Genomic DNA, 17,346 nt, shown 5'->3' on the forward strand with positions numbered 1-17,346 from the left:
GAAAAAAGAACCAAATTCTTAAGGAGAAATTGTTTCAAAAAAAATGTTTTCCTAGTTTCTCTTTTACTCAACACCAATAGCTTTAATGTTGAAAAATTCAAAATTGTCATTTCTGAGTATTAATGCTAATGATTAATAATATACCTAGTTTTTTTCAATGGACATCTAAGTTTTCCATTACATACCTAATTTAAGAGAAATATGTGAGTCAGAGACATGTTGGTTTCAATCAGTCTGCCTTAGTGAAAGTGAAAATACTTTTTAGTAAGGATCCAAATAAATGTCTTAAGATTTTATTGACTACAGGTAATTTAATGAACGTTTTTGGGACCTATTCTTTTTTTTCTGTTACTGGTAGAGAAAGTACATGAACAACAACAATTTGACTTCTTCGACTACTATATGGGATAACGTGTGAGAGCACTCTCACGTTAAAACAATCGTAAGACAAGGAGATACGGTGCTCTCTGATTAATGAGATTTATTTCTATGACTTAAACTATGATAGGTTGTACTGATAGTGACTTAGAATTCAAATTCATTATTTATTTATTATTTGTGTGTGTGTGTGTGTGAGGAAAATTGGCCCTGAGCTAGCATCTGTGCCAGTCTTCCTCTATTTCGTATGTGGGTCACCACCACAGCATGGGTTGATGAGCAGTGTGTAGGTCCACACCCAGGATCCAAACCCACAGATGCTGGCCTCCCAAAGCAGAGCACACAAACTTAACTACTATGCCACAGGGCTGGCCCCAAATTCATTTTTTTTAAAATAAATCATCAATTCATTTTTTGTTGTTAAAAGAAAATAGTTGGAAACTTCTTTGACTTGTCCTATATTTTGGAAACGTTGCTTATTATTGTTTACTACCTCCATGGATGAATTAAACGTTTGAATGCTTTGTGTATCAATGGCTTATTTCAAAACAGTGGAAGTTCTTTAGCTTTATAAGGTATATCATAACATTCATTTTCCATGATGAATTATATCAAATTTTTATCACAAACTTTGCCATCTATTTTTTTAAATCATGTTTAAATTGAAAAAAATAAGAAAATACATCTCTTTCTGTTTTCATTTCCTAGCTCAGTTTTTAAAGGATCAGCAGTGTGTGTGTATCATTTATCTGATATACAGACTGTGTTTAATGGGCCTTTTGCCCACAAAGAAGGGCCCAATCACCAGCTGATTTCCTATCAGGGGAGAATTCCGTATCCTCGCCCTGGAACTGTAAGTATGCAGGGATGTTTCCTTGTTATTTTGCTTTTTTAAAAAAGTGTAATTTAACAAGAAATGAATATCATGTTGATGTTTATTAAATACAACCATAAACCTAGTAGTACGCTCATGATAATTTCTCAGCTCATGGGTTCCCATATTTGGGATTTTACAGATTTGTTATAGCACTCTCTACAATTTTTTTCTAGGAGGTATTGCTAATAAAATTTCATTTAGATTTCAAGACAACTGGGTATGTTAGACAAGACAGAGATGTTTTCCTAATTTTATTGGCATAAAAACCAAAGCTTGGAAAGTCTTAACGTTTCAGTGGCAGCCTAAGAATTTGAATTCTAGTTGTTTTTCACTACTCTTCCTTAAATTAAGGAATCTCATCCATCTTAAGGAAGAAATAACCATGGAAGAATCAATTCAGAGATAAATCATGGAGATATTTCAATTTTAAGGGATATATTTAGTTAAAAATTGTATGTTATATGTTTCTCAAAGAAAGAAAATTGTATGTGTGAGCAATTAACAGTGAAAGTGATGTTATGATTCAAATAAAATGTTTACAGAATCTCAAGTTTTGAGGCAAACAGATATATCCATGTCTTGCAATATTAGTAGTATTAAGGGGTACATTGAAAACTTAACTTTTCCAGCTGGAGTTACAGACAGTGGACTGGCAGATTGGAATTGAAATTTTTCCAGGACTACAGTGATCACAGTTCTACTATTTGTGTTCATTTGGTCCATAAAAATGCTGCACTGAATTCTAGAATATTGGTTAGTTTCTGTGTCTGTGGAATGTTATACAGTACAATGATTGAGAGGAAATGTTACACAATTGATCATCAAAAGAATACAATTTTCTTAGATCTTTTCATTCACAGAATAGTGTTATAAAATGGGGTGCATGTAAGAAGAATGATTTTTATGAAAAAAACAAAAGGTAGTTGTTAAAATAATATTTAAACAAAATGTTTCTTTTTCCATTTTACTTGAATATGAAATTCCTTTTGCCAATATGCTTTCAGAATTTCATCCCAAATAATTTTTACTAATTGTTGATTCGTTTTATTTTTGTGTTATTATTAGAGTTTATTCACAATGTATTATTTATTCCTTTATTTTCTCATCATCTTAAATTATATCGCTGTCAATTTTGTTTTTAAAATAGGAAAAATAGTTTGCTAAGCCTTTAAAGAACTAATTTACCTATTCAAAATTAAAAGGGCTCAAGTTTGGTTCCTTGGCTAGGAAGTTCAAAGGTTAATCATTGATATGTATTTTATTGAACAATTAACTTTTAATTAACTTTGGAAAGACTATCAGCATTGCTACTTATCCATGAAAGAATTAAATTTTAACAAGCCATATTTGTTATGACTGGCAACAAAGTCCTATCATAGAATTCACAGTCTCCTTTTGAATGATCTCTCTTTGATTCTCATAGCTCAACAGAAGATGGAAAAAACATTTATTTATTTTGTATAACACAAGGAAAAGAGGTCAACAATATATCCATCTTAGGGTACCTCAAGTTGGGATGCGTTGGGTAAGAAGCAGAGATTACATGAGAGAAGGGAAAGCGAAGGGGAGGCTGAGCAAGTTCCAAATGCCGTTATAGCTCCAGGCTCTCATCATTCCATTCGGTGTGTTCCATGGATTTCCGGATGACTCACTGATAACCTATTCAAGGATCAATCATAAATTCTGAGAATTATTTGATGTTTGAAGTTGACCAAGTCGTTCCTTCGTCTTAATACAGAAAACCAAGAGGTGGTTGTGATTGCATATGTTTTTCATCAGTTCTTCTTTTGGGCAACATGTATATGGGGTCAGTGCAGGAGCAGGTGGTCTTTAACCTCAACAAAATGCCATTTTTCCTCAAATAATACCTTTAGAGGAACCTCTGAGATAAACAAATAAAGAAGATGAAAGAGAGGCACGCTAATTGAATCGAGGTTGAGGCCTCAGAGCTTCGATGAGCGTGTTCTGGAGCCACTTACACCTCACGCCACAGGAGTGGGTCGTGTGCACCTCGGCTCAAGGAAGGACGTCACAGTGATCGCTTGAAATCAGCATGGTAGCAGTATTTACACCATGGAAAGTGGCAAACATCAGAAATCAGGGGTTTCCCCCTGAAGAAGAGCCACCTGGTCCCAACTGTCATTAGATTTTTTACCGAAATGGCAGCTCAAAAGGACCCTGAGAATCACAGTCAGAAAACCACTCAGATTGAATAGTTGTTATTCTACAAAGAATGTGGGAATAGTTAAACCCTTTTTAGTAAAACAAAATAAACCCAATGCTAAATTAGAAAATTCTGTTAACAGCCCCATTCTTCACCAATCCCAAGCTCCAAAGCATAAGCATTTTTTTTTCCTGTTCTAAAGCAGTGTGGGATAAGCCAGGGCTTAGCGACTCACATCTGGAACAGACTCTGAATAAAGGGAGTGGTCAGGACTCCAGGACATATTTCTGTAATGTGGTTTCTTACATCTGGTGCTGAGACCAGAGCAGCTCCTTTAATAAGAAAATTGTCAGATGAGTGATCCTTCGGGAGTAAAGTAGGCAGGGTGGAGGAATGACATCTGGAACTCCTCCTGGAAAAGCACGTGTCCCTGAAGATTTGGCCCCTCCGCCCTGCACTGAGCAATACCCCATGAACTCAGCTCTCTGATTCAGAGTGGCCAGCATGTGCCTCCTTCCTGGGCTTCCAGGGTCTAACATCCCACTCATGTAGCCAGAAGACCTACAGCCAAGTGACCCAAGGCATCCTCTCCTCTAGGGTTAACGATATTGCCTCTGAATCCTCCCAGTGAAAGATCAACTGTGATTGCTATGCTTTATTTCCCTACTGTGTCTACACAGTAGTCTTATACTACACAGTAATCCAGTTGCCAGGTCAACCTCATAAATATATGACTGGATTCTTAAAGCAACGACAGTGGCAGAAATCTTACACCCTCATTCGAATGTTCCCTGTAGGTGCTTCTTTTAAAGCGGGGTTGATGGCTGTGTTAGCAAACTGTCCCAACCAGCAAGCCCATGTCGGTAGGAAGAAGCCTGCCAATTGTGTCATCGTGTTTTTCCATAAGTAATTCAAGTTTGTGGAGGAAACAAGACACCTTTGGTATGTGGCAAAGGGCAGCCAAAGACTGCAGATTCTCTCTGTGCTTGAGCTAAGACGTTACATTATTCTGTCACCACGTGTGTAAAGCTTCTGTAGAGTTGTGTTTGCTCGTCCTCTCCTGTTCAAGCAGATCTAAGAGTGTTCAGCTTTGACATCTGTTTATAAGTGGACCAGAACCATCTGCTTTGAACAGGTCTGGGACCTGGTGCAGCGAAAGAACACAGAAAACTGAGGTTCCACAGAGTCAGCAAGAAAAAGAGAAGTTGATCGCTGGCACTTTTGTTGACTGCATTCATCTTTTGGTGGTTTTTACATGAGGAGTATTTCTATTCCTCATAGACATTTAAAAACATTCGGTTAGGAAGGTTTACAGTCAAGTTGAACACATGAGGCACATCGACATGGAAAGTTAATTACATATTGTTTCACGTCGTTATTCAAGGACGTGAATAAAATGGACAATAAATATTATTGAAGTGTGGAAGAGAGAGAGCTTGCCGTGGGGCAGGCTTGTTTGGAAAGGGGTATAAAAAATATGAGAGTACCTGGCCCTGAAGGGTAGTTGAATGGATAATTGGATAACTGAGGAAGGATGTTTTAGGGAACGTTACAGCATACACTACAAGCAAAAATAGAAATTAAGTGTGTTCTAGACGCTCCACGTGGTCCAGTAGGACTGGAGCGGGAGGCTGTTGCAAATCGTGGAGGATAAATGTTAAGAAGATGAGGTCCAGCTGGTGCATAAGTACAAGGCTTCAACTATGTAATTCTTTGGGCTTTAAGTAAAGGGCCTAGATTACCAAGGGTTTAAAATAAGTTCACTTTCTCTTAGGGTCCAAGTTTCAAAGACGAGTGCTACAAACTAGCTCAGATTCTGGAATGCCATGGACTTATGTCCGTTTATTCAACCACCTACCACTCATCTTTCAAGTCTTAGGTCAAGCCCCCCTGACCATGCCAATCATGCCTTCTCCAACTAGTTTGCATTTATTTTCTACTGTCTTGGGCCTCAACTCCTACCTCTTCCCTGCATTTTGCTTTTATCATCCAGCCATGCCCCAGAAATTACAGTTCCCTAATTACTCCAAACTTTGTTGTTGTTTTTTTAAATCTCTAAACCACTTCATTAACACCAGCAACCTTAAGTTCTCTACTGTTCTAAATTCATTTAAAAAATATTAGCTCTTAAATATTTACAGCAATTGATCATGAACCAAGTTCTGTTATTTATTTTATATTTGTCTTAAACTATTATTATATGTCTTACTTGTAATTTTGCTTTGAATATGTCCGTCTCCCTTGCTAGAATACTTTTGTCTAGAAGACAAGGGTAGCTTCTTATTCTTTTCTCCTCTACTGGGCACATCCAAATGTTTTTTGAATAAAAGCTGTCCAAAGAATGGACATATGGACTAATATATGAATATATTAATACTGAAAACTAGCATAATGGATGTGAGGATGAGGAAAACTTGTAGGAGCATCAGAGGACAGCACGTGCTCAGGAATACCTGAGAGTAGGAAAGAAATTAGGTAAGTGCAGCAATTGCCGGCACTTCTTAACACGGCATTGTGATTGTTCCTAGCATTTCACCTGACACTTTAGCCATCAAAACACTTAAAACGTCTTTACTCAAAAAAGGAGTGCTTATCACTGCCTGACAGACAGAAAACTAGAACTGGAGAAAAACAAACACTTAAAGGAGAAGTTTAACCAAAATTACTTAGCTACTATTTGTAGAGCAGAATTATCCTTCTGAAGAATGAGACGCGAGCTGATTAATGGACAAAAGCTTTATTTTGTGGCAGCCTGTGTGTGCTTTATTATCTTGAGGCTTCAGTACACGTACTTTCGTGCATCACAAAGTGAGGGAAAAGCTACTCGCGTCTTGTTTATACTTGGCAGTGTTTCCCTGAGCAAACTCACAAGTCCAGATAGAGAGTCTGCAAAGGGTAATCAGTTCTTCTTGTCACCATCATTGTCACTCATTGTGTGTCTTATCTGCAAAGCTTATGCCATGAATCAATGGAAAAATTAATTATCATCAAAAGAATTCTTTTGTAATTTTGAAAATAAACTCATAACCAGAGACACTTGTTTCCAAGTGAGAAGTTCATTGTGAATATAACAAAAGTCACAAATGCAGGACATTTGAATGCAAATAAAATTCCTGATTTGAATTGATTTGTTTGGTTTACCTATTTAAGAACCACAGTTTTGAGCAACTGAAACATAATTTTTATCTGAATTTCGATTACCATTAAAACCCAGAACTAGACACTTATAATTTAATATGCTTATCACACATGAAAACAATTGCTAACTGGATATTATGTAAATTGCCTGGTAATACATGCTAACTTTGGATCTTTCTGGAACTTACAAATGAAAATGCTTGCAAATATTTAAGGAGACATCTCAGCTTAGCAAACCATAATTGGTGGTGTCTTATGAAGGGATGGAACTATTTAAATTCCCCATGCATTTGTTCTTTCCATGTTTTCATTCAGTGAGCAATGTGTTTCCCTTTTTCCACTTTCTGTAAGGGATGAGGTTGGCAAACACCCATAATTCTACATTTTTCAGAAGTATGGAACACATCCATTAGTTTCGAACACCCTCAGATGAAATTCTTTGTCTTCATTTGGTCTTTTTTTGAGGGCAATTTATAAACGTGTAGATTTAAATGTAATGCCTTTTCCTAAAAGAAACGCATGTGAGCACCAGATGGAAGTCTAGTTAATGGGATGACAAATGAGAGGCTTAGTTTTATTACTTGCCTCATTCTCTCTCTATTGTGAAGTCATTTAATTGCTCCTTGTTCCCTTCTACAGAAAGAGAACTATATTTACTGAGCCTGTAAAAAGTTCTAGTAATGCTAGATGGCCAAATTAGTCTAAAAGTCACATTCAGGATGGTACCAGCCCAGAGGCACTGACGTTGTAGGACAGCTGTTGTAAAGATTTAACTCAGAGGTTACCATGTTTTGTTTGGTCCCTGACATTGTTTTTCTTCTTTTTCATTGTCAGTGTTAAATTTTTGCAAATTTCGCATAAAATTCCACATTTCTATCTTCTGTTTGAATCTGCCTACACTAGGCTTATATTCCTGCACAGGTACAATCAGTTAGAGATAAGTGTTCATTGCCACTTTCAAATGAGGTGTAACTTTGCATTTGTTACCGTCCCCATCACACCTACTATTTACTGCAGATACTGTCCCCATCGCTATTGATCAGGAAGCTGGCTTTGTTGCTTTCCTTTGACCTCGTACCTCTCCAAAGAGAATAAATGAAAACTAGAACAGGAGTGCTTCTGTTTCAAAAAAAATATGACAAGGTATTTTTGTTTCTGAAAGATGAGATATTGACAGATTTTAATAGAGTTAGACAAGTAATGTTTGTATGTGTTAAAAGATTAGACCCAACAGCTTTGCTTGTATAACGGAACGCTCAGATCCTACTGTGAGTGTTTGAGTTTCAAGCTTCAGCAGCTCCCAGGCTGTCCTTGAGTTTGGCCTCAGGTGCCCTCTCCATGGAATCTTCTCCTCAGAAGCCCTGTCATGCTCCCTCTCTGGAACTGCTGAAGCGTCCAGCAATCCTTTCTCAGGTCTCATTGCATTCTCTCTACCCCTTTGAACTCGACGCTCTGAAGCTTTCCTCTCCTGGCCAGAACTGAGACCCCTGTTTCATCCAGCTCCTGCACCAAAATTGAGTACCAGATATAATAGACTAATTGACTCGTTAAGCTACTCTTTGTCGAATATCCACTATTTGTCAGCTTTTGTTCTAAGTCTGAGAAACATGAGCAAAATATACTTACTTAAGGTCACTCCATAGCTTACATTCTAGAGGGAGAAACAGACAGTAAAGATACAAGCAACTAATATATAATGCACAGTGAGGTAAGTAGGTCTGTGAAGAAAAATAGAGCAGGCTAAGGAGACGGAGAGTGGAGAGTGGAGAGATGGGGAGCTATTTTTATACGTGTCATCACCTTTAAGGAAGTAGCTTGAACTGAGAACCGAATGAAGTAACAGAGAAAACCACGGAGTCGTCTCGAGGAGTGTTCCCGACAGGGGCAGAAGTGCCGCGGTCCGGGAGGGGCATGCGTGAGGCTCAGGAAGAGCAAGACTACTACAGCGATGGGGACACAGGCTGGACATCCAGGGGCTTGTAGGTCATGCTCAGATGCTGGGCTATTATTCTAAGACTGATGGAGGTCACTGGCGTCTTTTCTACAGGGAATTACCAAGTCTGACGGAGCACATCCAATCCAGGGTACAACTTTGGAGACCCCCTTTTTTGGGAGGGGGATCAAGTGGAATAAAACCTGCACATTGGAGTTCTGATCGAATTTGGTAATGATAATCTATTTTAGCCAGTAGCAGCATTAGATTATAGCCACAAGACTTTTTTCCTAACAGCGCTGTACCCGGCTCAGAATAAGAAATAGAGAAGTGATGGATGAGAAGGGTAAAAAGTTCTATCACGTACAAAATGGCTTTATTTACAACATGACTTACGACAACTTGAGCTTCTAAGTATCTTGAAAAGTAGAGGCCTTTTGATTATTACTAAAGCAAAGTAACTGTTTTGTTAACTTGGGTTCTTTTAAAAATATTTGTTTAGTGCCCAGGAGGAGCGTTTACACCCAATATGCGAACCACCAAGGAGTTCCCAGACGACGTTGTCACTTTCATCCGCAACCATCCACTGATGTACAATTCCGTCTACCCAGTCCACAGGAGGCCTCTGCTCGTTCGTATAGGCACCGACTACAAATACACGAAGATAGCTGTGGATCGAGTGAACGCTGCTGATGGTAGATACCATGTCCTGTTTCTGGGAACAGGTAAGGATTTGGGCTCAAGCTACACCTTACAGCGTAGTAAACGAGCATTAGAGTTAAGGACAGTGTGTTGCAACTAGAAAGACACCAGCATTTACTCCTGTCTGACCCTCACTGAGGCGTTTAATGCCTCTATGCCTCCGCCTCCACATCTGTAAATTGGAATTAATAAATTGCTTTATAGGGTTGTTGGGAGAAACAAATGGGTTAATCTACGTAAAGTACCCAGAACAGTTCCTGGCACATATTGTAGTGAAATATAATATCAATGAGCTGAATGAAGGGATGGGAAGAAATTTTAAGCATGGGTAAGTGTTTCTCTCAACCGAAGCCAGTTCAGTGACTTTTTCATAAATACATGGAGCCATTGTCCAGTGATGATAATGTAGATATGTTCCAGATAACATTTAAAAGTGAATTTAATAACTAAAATACAGGTAGGTTTTTTGAAAATATTAGTGATACTATTTTAAAACATCCACAATTCTAGTTTGTCAGTTTAATAGACAAGTTGAGTGAAAATACTCTTGTCTATAGACTTAGATGAATGTGGAATGGCTAGCTGTTAGCGTTGGTTCTCAAAGTGTGGTCCCCAGATCAGCAAAATCAGTATTACCCAAGAACTTGTTAGAGATGCAAGTTTTCAGGCTACAGCCCAGCAACTATAGGGATGAGACCCAGCCATCTGTTTTACAAACCCTCCAGGTGATTCTGATACACACACTCAGTAGGAAGAAACTCTGGTTTACCCATCAGGCAGTAATTAATATTATCTTTCAAACATTCCCATCTTCCTTGAAGGCAGCAATGAAATCTCTTTACTTGTCTTGTCATATGAGAACTACTCCATGAAATTAGGTATTTTCTCCGCTAGTTTAAGAAACAGGTGTAAGATGTGCCCGTAACCCTCACAGTAAGATGTGCAGCAGTGGAGTGTGTATTCTGGGCTGAGGACTGAGTTGCCCTCAGGCTTAAATCACTTTCAGATGTGCGTGTCTTTCACTTCCAAAGTGGGCTTTTCTTATAAAGCTCTTATTTTGTCCTTGTTTGTTCTTCTATTTAAAACCCCAGATCCGAGTCTTTCACTCTCGTATAATTTCGGCTTGTACCAGTCTGAGGTTGCGAATCCTCTGACGTGTCCTATTTGGCATCCTCTCCTGCACTGGAACATAGCTGTGTTTTCGCTGGTCCTCTTCTCGCTTGCCCCATAGCTGAGGAAGAGTCCTGCCTTCCCATGTAACCATTCCTCACTCTGATCTGGATTTCATCCCCTCCTGCCATCTCCAGGACCTTTCTTTATCAATTATATTCTTATTCCCTTTGTTCTTCCGTTTCATCCTCCGCTGAATCCTTGGCTTAGAAACCTCATGTAAGGATGGAAACTAGACCTACCCCTTTGCCCACTGCCTCTTCGGCTATAGTGCTGATTTTGCCAAGGTCTTTAATGTTCTCATGATGGGAAAATCCAGTGGCCTTTAACCACTGAAATACCTCCTTCTCCTCTTTGCATCGTTGGCATTGTAGAATCTCTTCACCCGTTGCTTCCGCCACAAGTCGCTTAAATCCGCTCTTCCCCTGGCAGCGTCCTCTCAGTTTCCTTCCTTAGCTGAGTTCCTGCTGATGGTGAGTGTGAGTCTTCCCTGAGGTTCTGTTCATGGTCCTCTCCTTTTTACCTAGTCTTTGGCCATCTCATTCATTCGTTTGGTTTTAATTATCTACTCTGTGCAAAGAAATCCCAAATGTGTATCTCTAGTCATTGCCGTTTTCTAAGCTCAGTATTTGCATTTGCCACTCACTGTTAGGTAACACAAACTGTATGACCCGTTCGCTCACCAGACATCACACTTCAAACCCAATTCACCTCCTTCTAAGACTCCCTGACCAATGCTTCATCCCGTCTCCCATATTGACATTCTTACAGTGCATTCCTCTCCAGGTTCTCTTTCTCCTTGGTATATAGTCCTGCATCACTTGACGACAGGGATACGTTCTGAGAAATATAGGCGATTTCATGGTTGTGCAAACATCGTAGCATGCATTTACGCAAGCCTAGGTGGTACAGCCCACTACACACCCAGGCTGTATAGTACTAATCTCATGGGACCACCATTGTATGTTCAGTTCGGCGTTGACCGAAACATCATCGTGCTGCACGTGACCCTGTAATTTCTCTCTAGGCGTATCACTGGCCTGGGAGCTCAGTAAATATTTGTCATAATGAGTTGAGAATTATAACTATGTCCATTGCTACTCATGTAATGGAATGAATTCATAACTGATTACAAAGCTGATCTTCATTTGCATATAGGCTCTGTTCTCCGAAGACGCAGCCTCCGTGTAAATGACCACAAAGAGCTGCTTTCAGCCTCAGTTCAGATCATCTGAGATGGAGTTTGCATCGGAAAATAATTTTTTTTTCCTGGGGTGCACTGGACTGGTTCCTTCCCTCAAGAGACCTGTCTTAAAGGTGGACTCTGATGTCACAGTTGGGTTGTTTTTCATGAAAATCTACATAAAATATGTCAGTTTCATGGATGGGTCTTTATAAACCACACAGCAGTGTTTATCAGAAAGAAGGCAGTAAGAAACATACTTTTGCACAAATTCTTTGGCTTTTCTTACCACATAAATGTCTAATAACTTTATATAGATTTTTTATGTTGGTGTTTAAACATTTGTGTCATTTTGAAAAACAGTGTTTAGGCATATGTTTTTAATTGTGCTTGGAAAACCTCCCTAACGCTTGCTCACAAAGCCACGAGTCTGGGGAAGAGGCACTCTAACAGAAAGTCACGCGGTGACAATGCCTCTGCCAACAGCATCCTTCTGAAGAGATGATAACTCACTTCACTGCTGATCCTCATCCTCACGATCATATCAGACTGCCCTGTAATTCAAAAACAGTGATTTCAATGTACCCGAAACTGTAGCAGCAGTGTGTTGGAATAAAATATCTGCTGCTCAAGTAGTTTTTGGATCGCAGGTGAAATTTCTTCAGAGGAGTTCTCCGGGCTTGGTTGCTTCTGAAAGTGAAAAAAATAGCCTTTCCTGAAACGGAACTTGGGAGAATCACAGGTCTCTTTTCCCAGTACTTCTTAGCTTTGTGTGTCTAAATATCTTAGGGACCATGCAGTATGTCTTGGGTGTCGCCACTCCCCAGAGGGCCCTTCAGCTGTTGTAAATAAATAATGATGCTCCGATTATTGCCACTGTGAGGCAAGCGTCTCTCGTGGCTTCCCTTTTCTCTGTACCAGCATGGACGATGCAGGGAAATTCGATGAAGACATCACTTGTCAAAGACGATGCCGTAGGAAAAACCCCTGTGACAGTTAATTGGAATGCAAATAGGACACTGTGTAACTGTATTCCCTTTGAATATTATGAATGATTTTGTACCTTGCAGAATCTCCGTGGCAGTTGTGTGGGCCCGATGCCTGGTAACTGTTGGAATCTGCCCATTACTGTGTCCGGCACTGGCTGAGCTCGAGAGGCCAGTCATCGGCTTTCCACAGTCATGGGACTGCCTCGTTATACCTTGGGTGCTGCCAGATGCCAAGATAAATAAATAAGAAAGAAGGAAGGAAGGGAGGGAGGAAGGAAGGAAAGGAAAGAGGGATGAAGAAAGAAAAACAAGAAAAAGGAAGGGAAGGAAACAAAGTGAGCTTTGTCGTTTCGTCTTTTATTTCTTACAGTTTGCGTTATCAATATCTAGTCTAGGGATCGGCAGACCACAACCTGCACCAAATCTAGCCCACTGCGTATATGGTCCAAAAGCTAAGAATGTTATTTTACATTTTTAAATGACTGAAAAAAATAGGAAGAAGAAGATTTCGTGAGCAGTGAAAATTATTAGATTCTTAGATTTCAGTGTGCATAAAGTTTTATAGAATACAGCCACATCGTTCCTTTACCTGTTTCCTGCAGACACTTGTGCTACAGTGACAGAGCTGAGTAGTTGCCACACGGACTCCTTAACCCACAAAGCCTAAAATATTTATTATTTTAGATATTTATTATTTACTTTTAATTAATATTTATTATTTATAATAAATTTAATTTAATTAATTTTTATTATTTAATTTTACAGGAAAAGTTACTGAACCCTGTTTCGTTTGATAATCATATCATTTTAGAGAACTTAAGGTTTCTTAAAGAAACTATTTTCTAATATGTAGCCATAATACAGGAAACCATAATATGACCCAAAATAAATATTTCTCCTTTAATCTTGAGTAAAAATAGTCTTGCTATTCTTTAGAAACTTAAACTAGAAGCTAAGTTCGCTTAGTTATTTTCCCATTCATTCCTGCTTCTCCGTCCTCTGAAAAGGAGCACAGGTTGAGAAAAATGTATTTGAAAATCAGTGCTTTTTTATATTTGGCGGTATTTGTTGATGATTTGTAACTTTTTTTTTCCTTTTTTTGGTTTTTAGTATTAGGGCCGTGGGTATTTTTCTTCTCCTTGCTCCTTTTCCTTTTTTTTCAGTCGTTGGGAAGGGCCATAAAACAGCAGGCCACGGTGCCCATGGGATTAAGTCTCTGTTTTGACTTTGCCACCTGCTGCTCTCACCCAGGCCGTTTGTTCAAAGCTGACTGCATTGCACAAGGGAGAAATTTTTGCCTGTTTTCCTTTTGCCTCTGGAGTTACGAAAATATGTAAGCATTTGGGTCAGGTTCAGACACATTCTGTCAAATTTACATTTTTAGCGCTATCATGAGTCAGAATGACGTGCGGTTTCTGAGGGCAGAACCAGAGTATTCTTGTGAATGGACGTTAGAGGTTTAGGATGATTTAAGGCTGCCATGATTTTTTAATGTAAGGTCGATATATGTGGTGCTCTGCCAAAATTCTTCTACAGCGTGTACTGTGTCGAGCTTCTTAGTAGCTTCCGTCTAGCTGGACGAGCACTAAGCTGGAATGTTGGCCCAGGAAGCCCTTTGAACGTGTGGGGTTTTGAAGTGTGTGCCACATTGGTGACTGAAGCCTTAATGTGTTTTCCCGGCAGTGTCACAGGATAACTGCCTTCATAGTAACTGACGAGTCCTGGGGTCGCATCTCGCGGAATGGCACACTTAATGACCTGCTGAGTCAAGCACCTTGATTTTTAAAGCACTCAAAGTACTCCACATAAAATCTGATAGCTGGAGTGGAGCACTGGAGCTCAGGACAGGCTGCCGTCAGCTGGAAGCTGTGCGTGACTGTCGCTCTGAGGGTGACGTCTAGACTCCCCTCGCTGAGGAGTAAGGAGCGAATCCCTTTGTGAGTCACTGGTTATTAATAATGTCATGGTTCACTGCCTTCCAAAACACAATCTGGAAACTTAGGAGAATTTACCAGGGATTCTGCAGGGGTTTTCACAGCAGGAAATGCTAATGGAACAGAGTGGAATGATGGCAAACTGACAAGAGAAAGATGATAAATCGCAGTGTGATGACTGCTTAACCTGTGGAAGAGCAGCAGAGAGGGGATGCGTGAAGAGAAAAGAAAGGAAGATAGCCCCTATGGTGGTCGCTAATCAGAGACAAACGTTCTCATTTAAGTTTTACTGTAAAAGGACAATTTATTAAACATAAGTGTATGACTAATTGCTGAAAAAAATTTATTTCAAAAAGCAGAGTTCTTTTCCTTCAAGCTGCTCTTCAGAGATAACATTCTTTTGAAGACAGCACAAATCTTACATAATGATTATCCAAATTTCAGTGTTTCTGGTTTGCCTGAGCGACCCATTTTTTGATTTAGTATTCTTATTCAAATAAGTATACTTTTTCAGGTTTCTAAAACATTGCATCACTGTTGTAATGATCCTAATTAGATTTATTTACGGTGTTTACCTTTTGCCAGGTGTGTCATTGAATCTCATCAACCCTTGTAACTATCCTGTGAGGAACTGTGAGAATGTGGACTCCGTGAGGACAAGAACACTTGTCTTGTAAATTTACTCATAGCTGCAGCCTCAGGACACAGAATAGTGCATCACTGAAAGTTGTCACTCAATAGATCTTATTTGAATGAGTGAGTAAATGACTTGCGCTTAACCTCCACTGTGTTTGGAGAAAAGCTCAGATCAGTTAAGATCACGTGGATATTTAGTTCATGAGACAACAAGACTATAAATTCTTGCAGTCTGATTTCACATCCTGAGCGTTTATCCTCTTTCCATGACTACCTCATTCACCACCACCACTTTATGTCATTTGCCTTTTATGAAGTTAAGGTAATTTCATTAGTATTTTCTGATTTTGCTGTGGATTAAATGTTTCATCCACATATGTCAGGATGGTACGCTGATGTGCTGACATTCAATGTCAGCATCACACTGCTTTCTTTGAGTGACAGCAGTCATTCTCGCCCATCTACATGGTTGTCGCCGAGTCTTCCCTGTGAACAAGATATATCTTACGAGGTGACAGAGAATACTTGGAACGGACTGGCTTTGTGTGTGAGTTAACTTACCTGTGCTAGAATTTATCCTGTGACTCTGATATCTTTTTATGTCAATTACCATATATTTAGGAGTAAAGGAGGTAACATTTTGGGGAGAGAGGAGAAGAAGCAGAAATGGGACAGGACTTGACTTTCTTTTTTGATGCATCACTGAATCTTAGTGCATTTCAAAATTTGTTTTGCAATGGAGCTTATAGCTGTGTTCAAAATGCCTTCCCCACCCACCAAAACACATATAGATCTCTTTGGTGTGCTTCTGTTTACTTAATTAAAATGGATTCTGTATATTCGGTTGATATATTTGGAGGAGAGTGCCTCCTGCAAGGAGTGGCGGCAGATTGGCTCTGTAGCACTGGCTGTTTCACTGTTGGATCCCTGATATTTTCCTGGAAGACTTGAAAAAAATTCCTGTCAAACCTCATCCCTTTATGTTGCCTTCATTTAACCCCTTACTCTTATATGAGTGTAAGAAAGTTTTCTGGCCTACAGACATTAATTTATGAAGTCTTTCATGTGTGTGTTAAGAAATAATCACACTGTGTTCGTGTTATTGATGTGCTCAGGGTTCCCTGAGGGGGACTCAGCAACCTTTGTGCCTCAGCCAGGCCAGGCCTTTTCTCCACGACTACCCAAGGGAGGTCCATGGCTAGCTGTCAGCTGGGGTGGAGTTTGTGGAAAACCAGTTTTAAAATATTTTCTATTGAACCGGGAAGAGTTCAAATTGTAGAAAATGGAAAGAGATGTTTCATTTTAGAATATGAAGTGTAGTGTAAATTGGAACAAAAGATTTGAAGCTGGATGTTCCAAGGTGAATCTGCAGTGTTAGTCATGTATGTTTTGATTCACTGAATACTTATTTTCCTCTTCCACGAATGAAGTAGGTAGGACAATAGCCTCCAAAGATTGTGTCCTAACACTCAGGACCTGTGGATACGTCACCTTACACGGTAGAGGAGACTTTGCAGATGTGATGAATGCTGTAGACTTTGAGAGGAGGAGATTCTCCTGAATTGCCTGTGTGCCCAGTCTAATCACATGGCTTCTTAAAAGCAGAAGACCTTCCCACAGAGGGAGAAGTGACAGTGGAAGGAGTGTCAGGGGGATGTGACTCTGCTGGCTTTGAAGATGGCGGAAAGGGACTATATGCCAAGGAATTCAGCTGGTCTCTAGAAGCTGGAAAATTCAAGGAAGCAGATTGTCCTTAGTTTATCCAACAAGGAACGCCTTGATTTCAACCCAGTGAGAGCCGTGTTAGACTTCTGGTCTACAGAACTGTGAGATAATAAATGTGTTCTTTTAAAACACAAAATTGGTGGTAATTTGTTATAGCAGCAACATAAAAACTAATACAACTGGGTTTTGTATTTCAGCTTAATTGAAAGACTAGAATAAAACTATTTGATGTTTCTCGTAGGAATTTCTAAAATAAAGAATCATCAATTCTGATGTTTTAAAACTCTGGCAAAGACCTTACAGATTAATGCAAAAAGATAATATGCTTGGTTGTATAGCTCTTTCTCAACAAGTAGAGAAGAACATAGTAAAACATTACAATGATGTGATTTGTTCCCTCATTAGAACTTACTGAGCCTGTTGCATGTCAGGGCTTACGATGTATAAAGAACAGCAACAGCACTTTCCTTTACGGAGCTCGGGGCTCAGTGGAGGAGAGAATTCAATCCAATTCAGT

The 17,346-nt window shown here is 39.4% G+C and overlaps 1 protein-coding gene across 2 annotated transcripts in view; it reads left to right on the plus strand.

Annotated features, from left to right (window-relative positions):
• SEMA3C (semaphorin 3C) overlaps positions 1-17,346 on the plus strand; it is a 161,860-nt gene that overhangs the window by 107,997 nt on the left and 36,517 nt on the right. For both annotated transcript variants that reach the window (XM_008537379.2, XM_008537380.2), the window contains exons 11-12: positions 1,087-1,231; positions 8,993-9,215. In XM_008537379.2, coding sequence (XP_008535601.2) covers positions 1,087-1,231; positions 8,993-9,215 — 368 coding nt within the window. The remainder of the gene's footprint in view (positions 1-1,086; positions 1,232-8,992; positions 9,216-17,346) is intronic.

This window comes from Equus przewalskii, chromosome 4 (genome assembly GCF_037783145.1).
Source record: "Equus przewalskii isolate Varuska chromosome 4, EquPr2, whole genome shotgun sequence".
Lineage (NCBI taxonomy): Eukaryota > Metazoa > Chordata > Mammalia > Perissodactyla > Equidae > Equus > Equus przewalskii.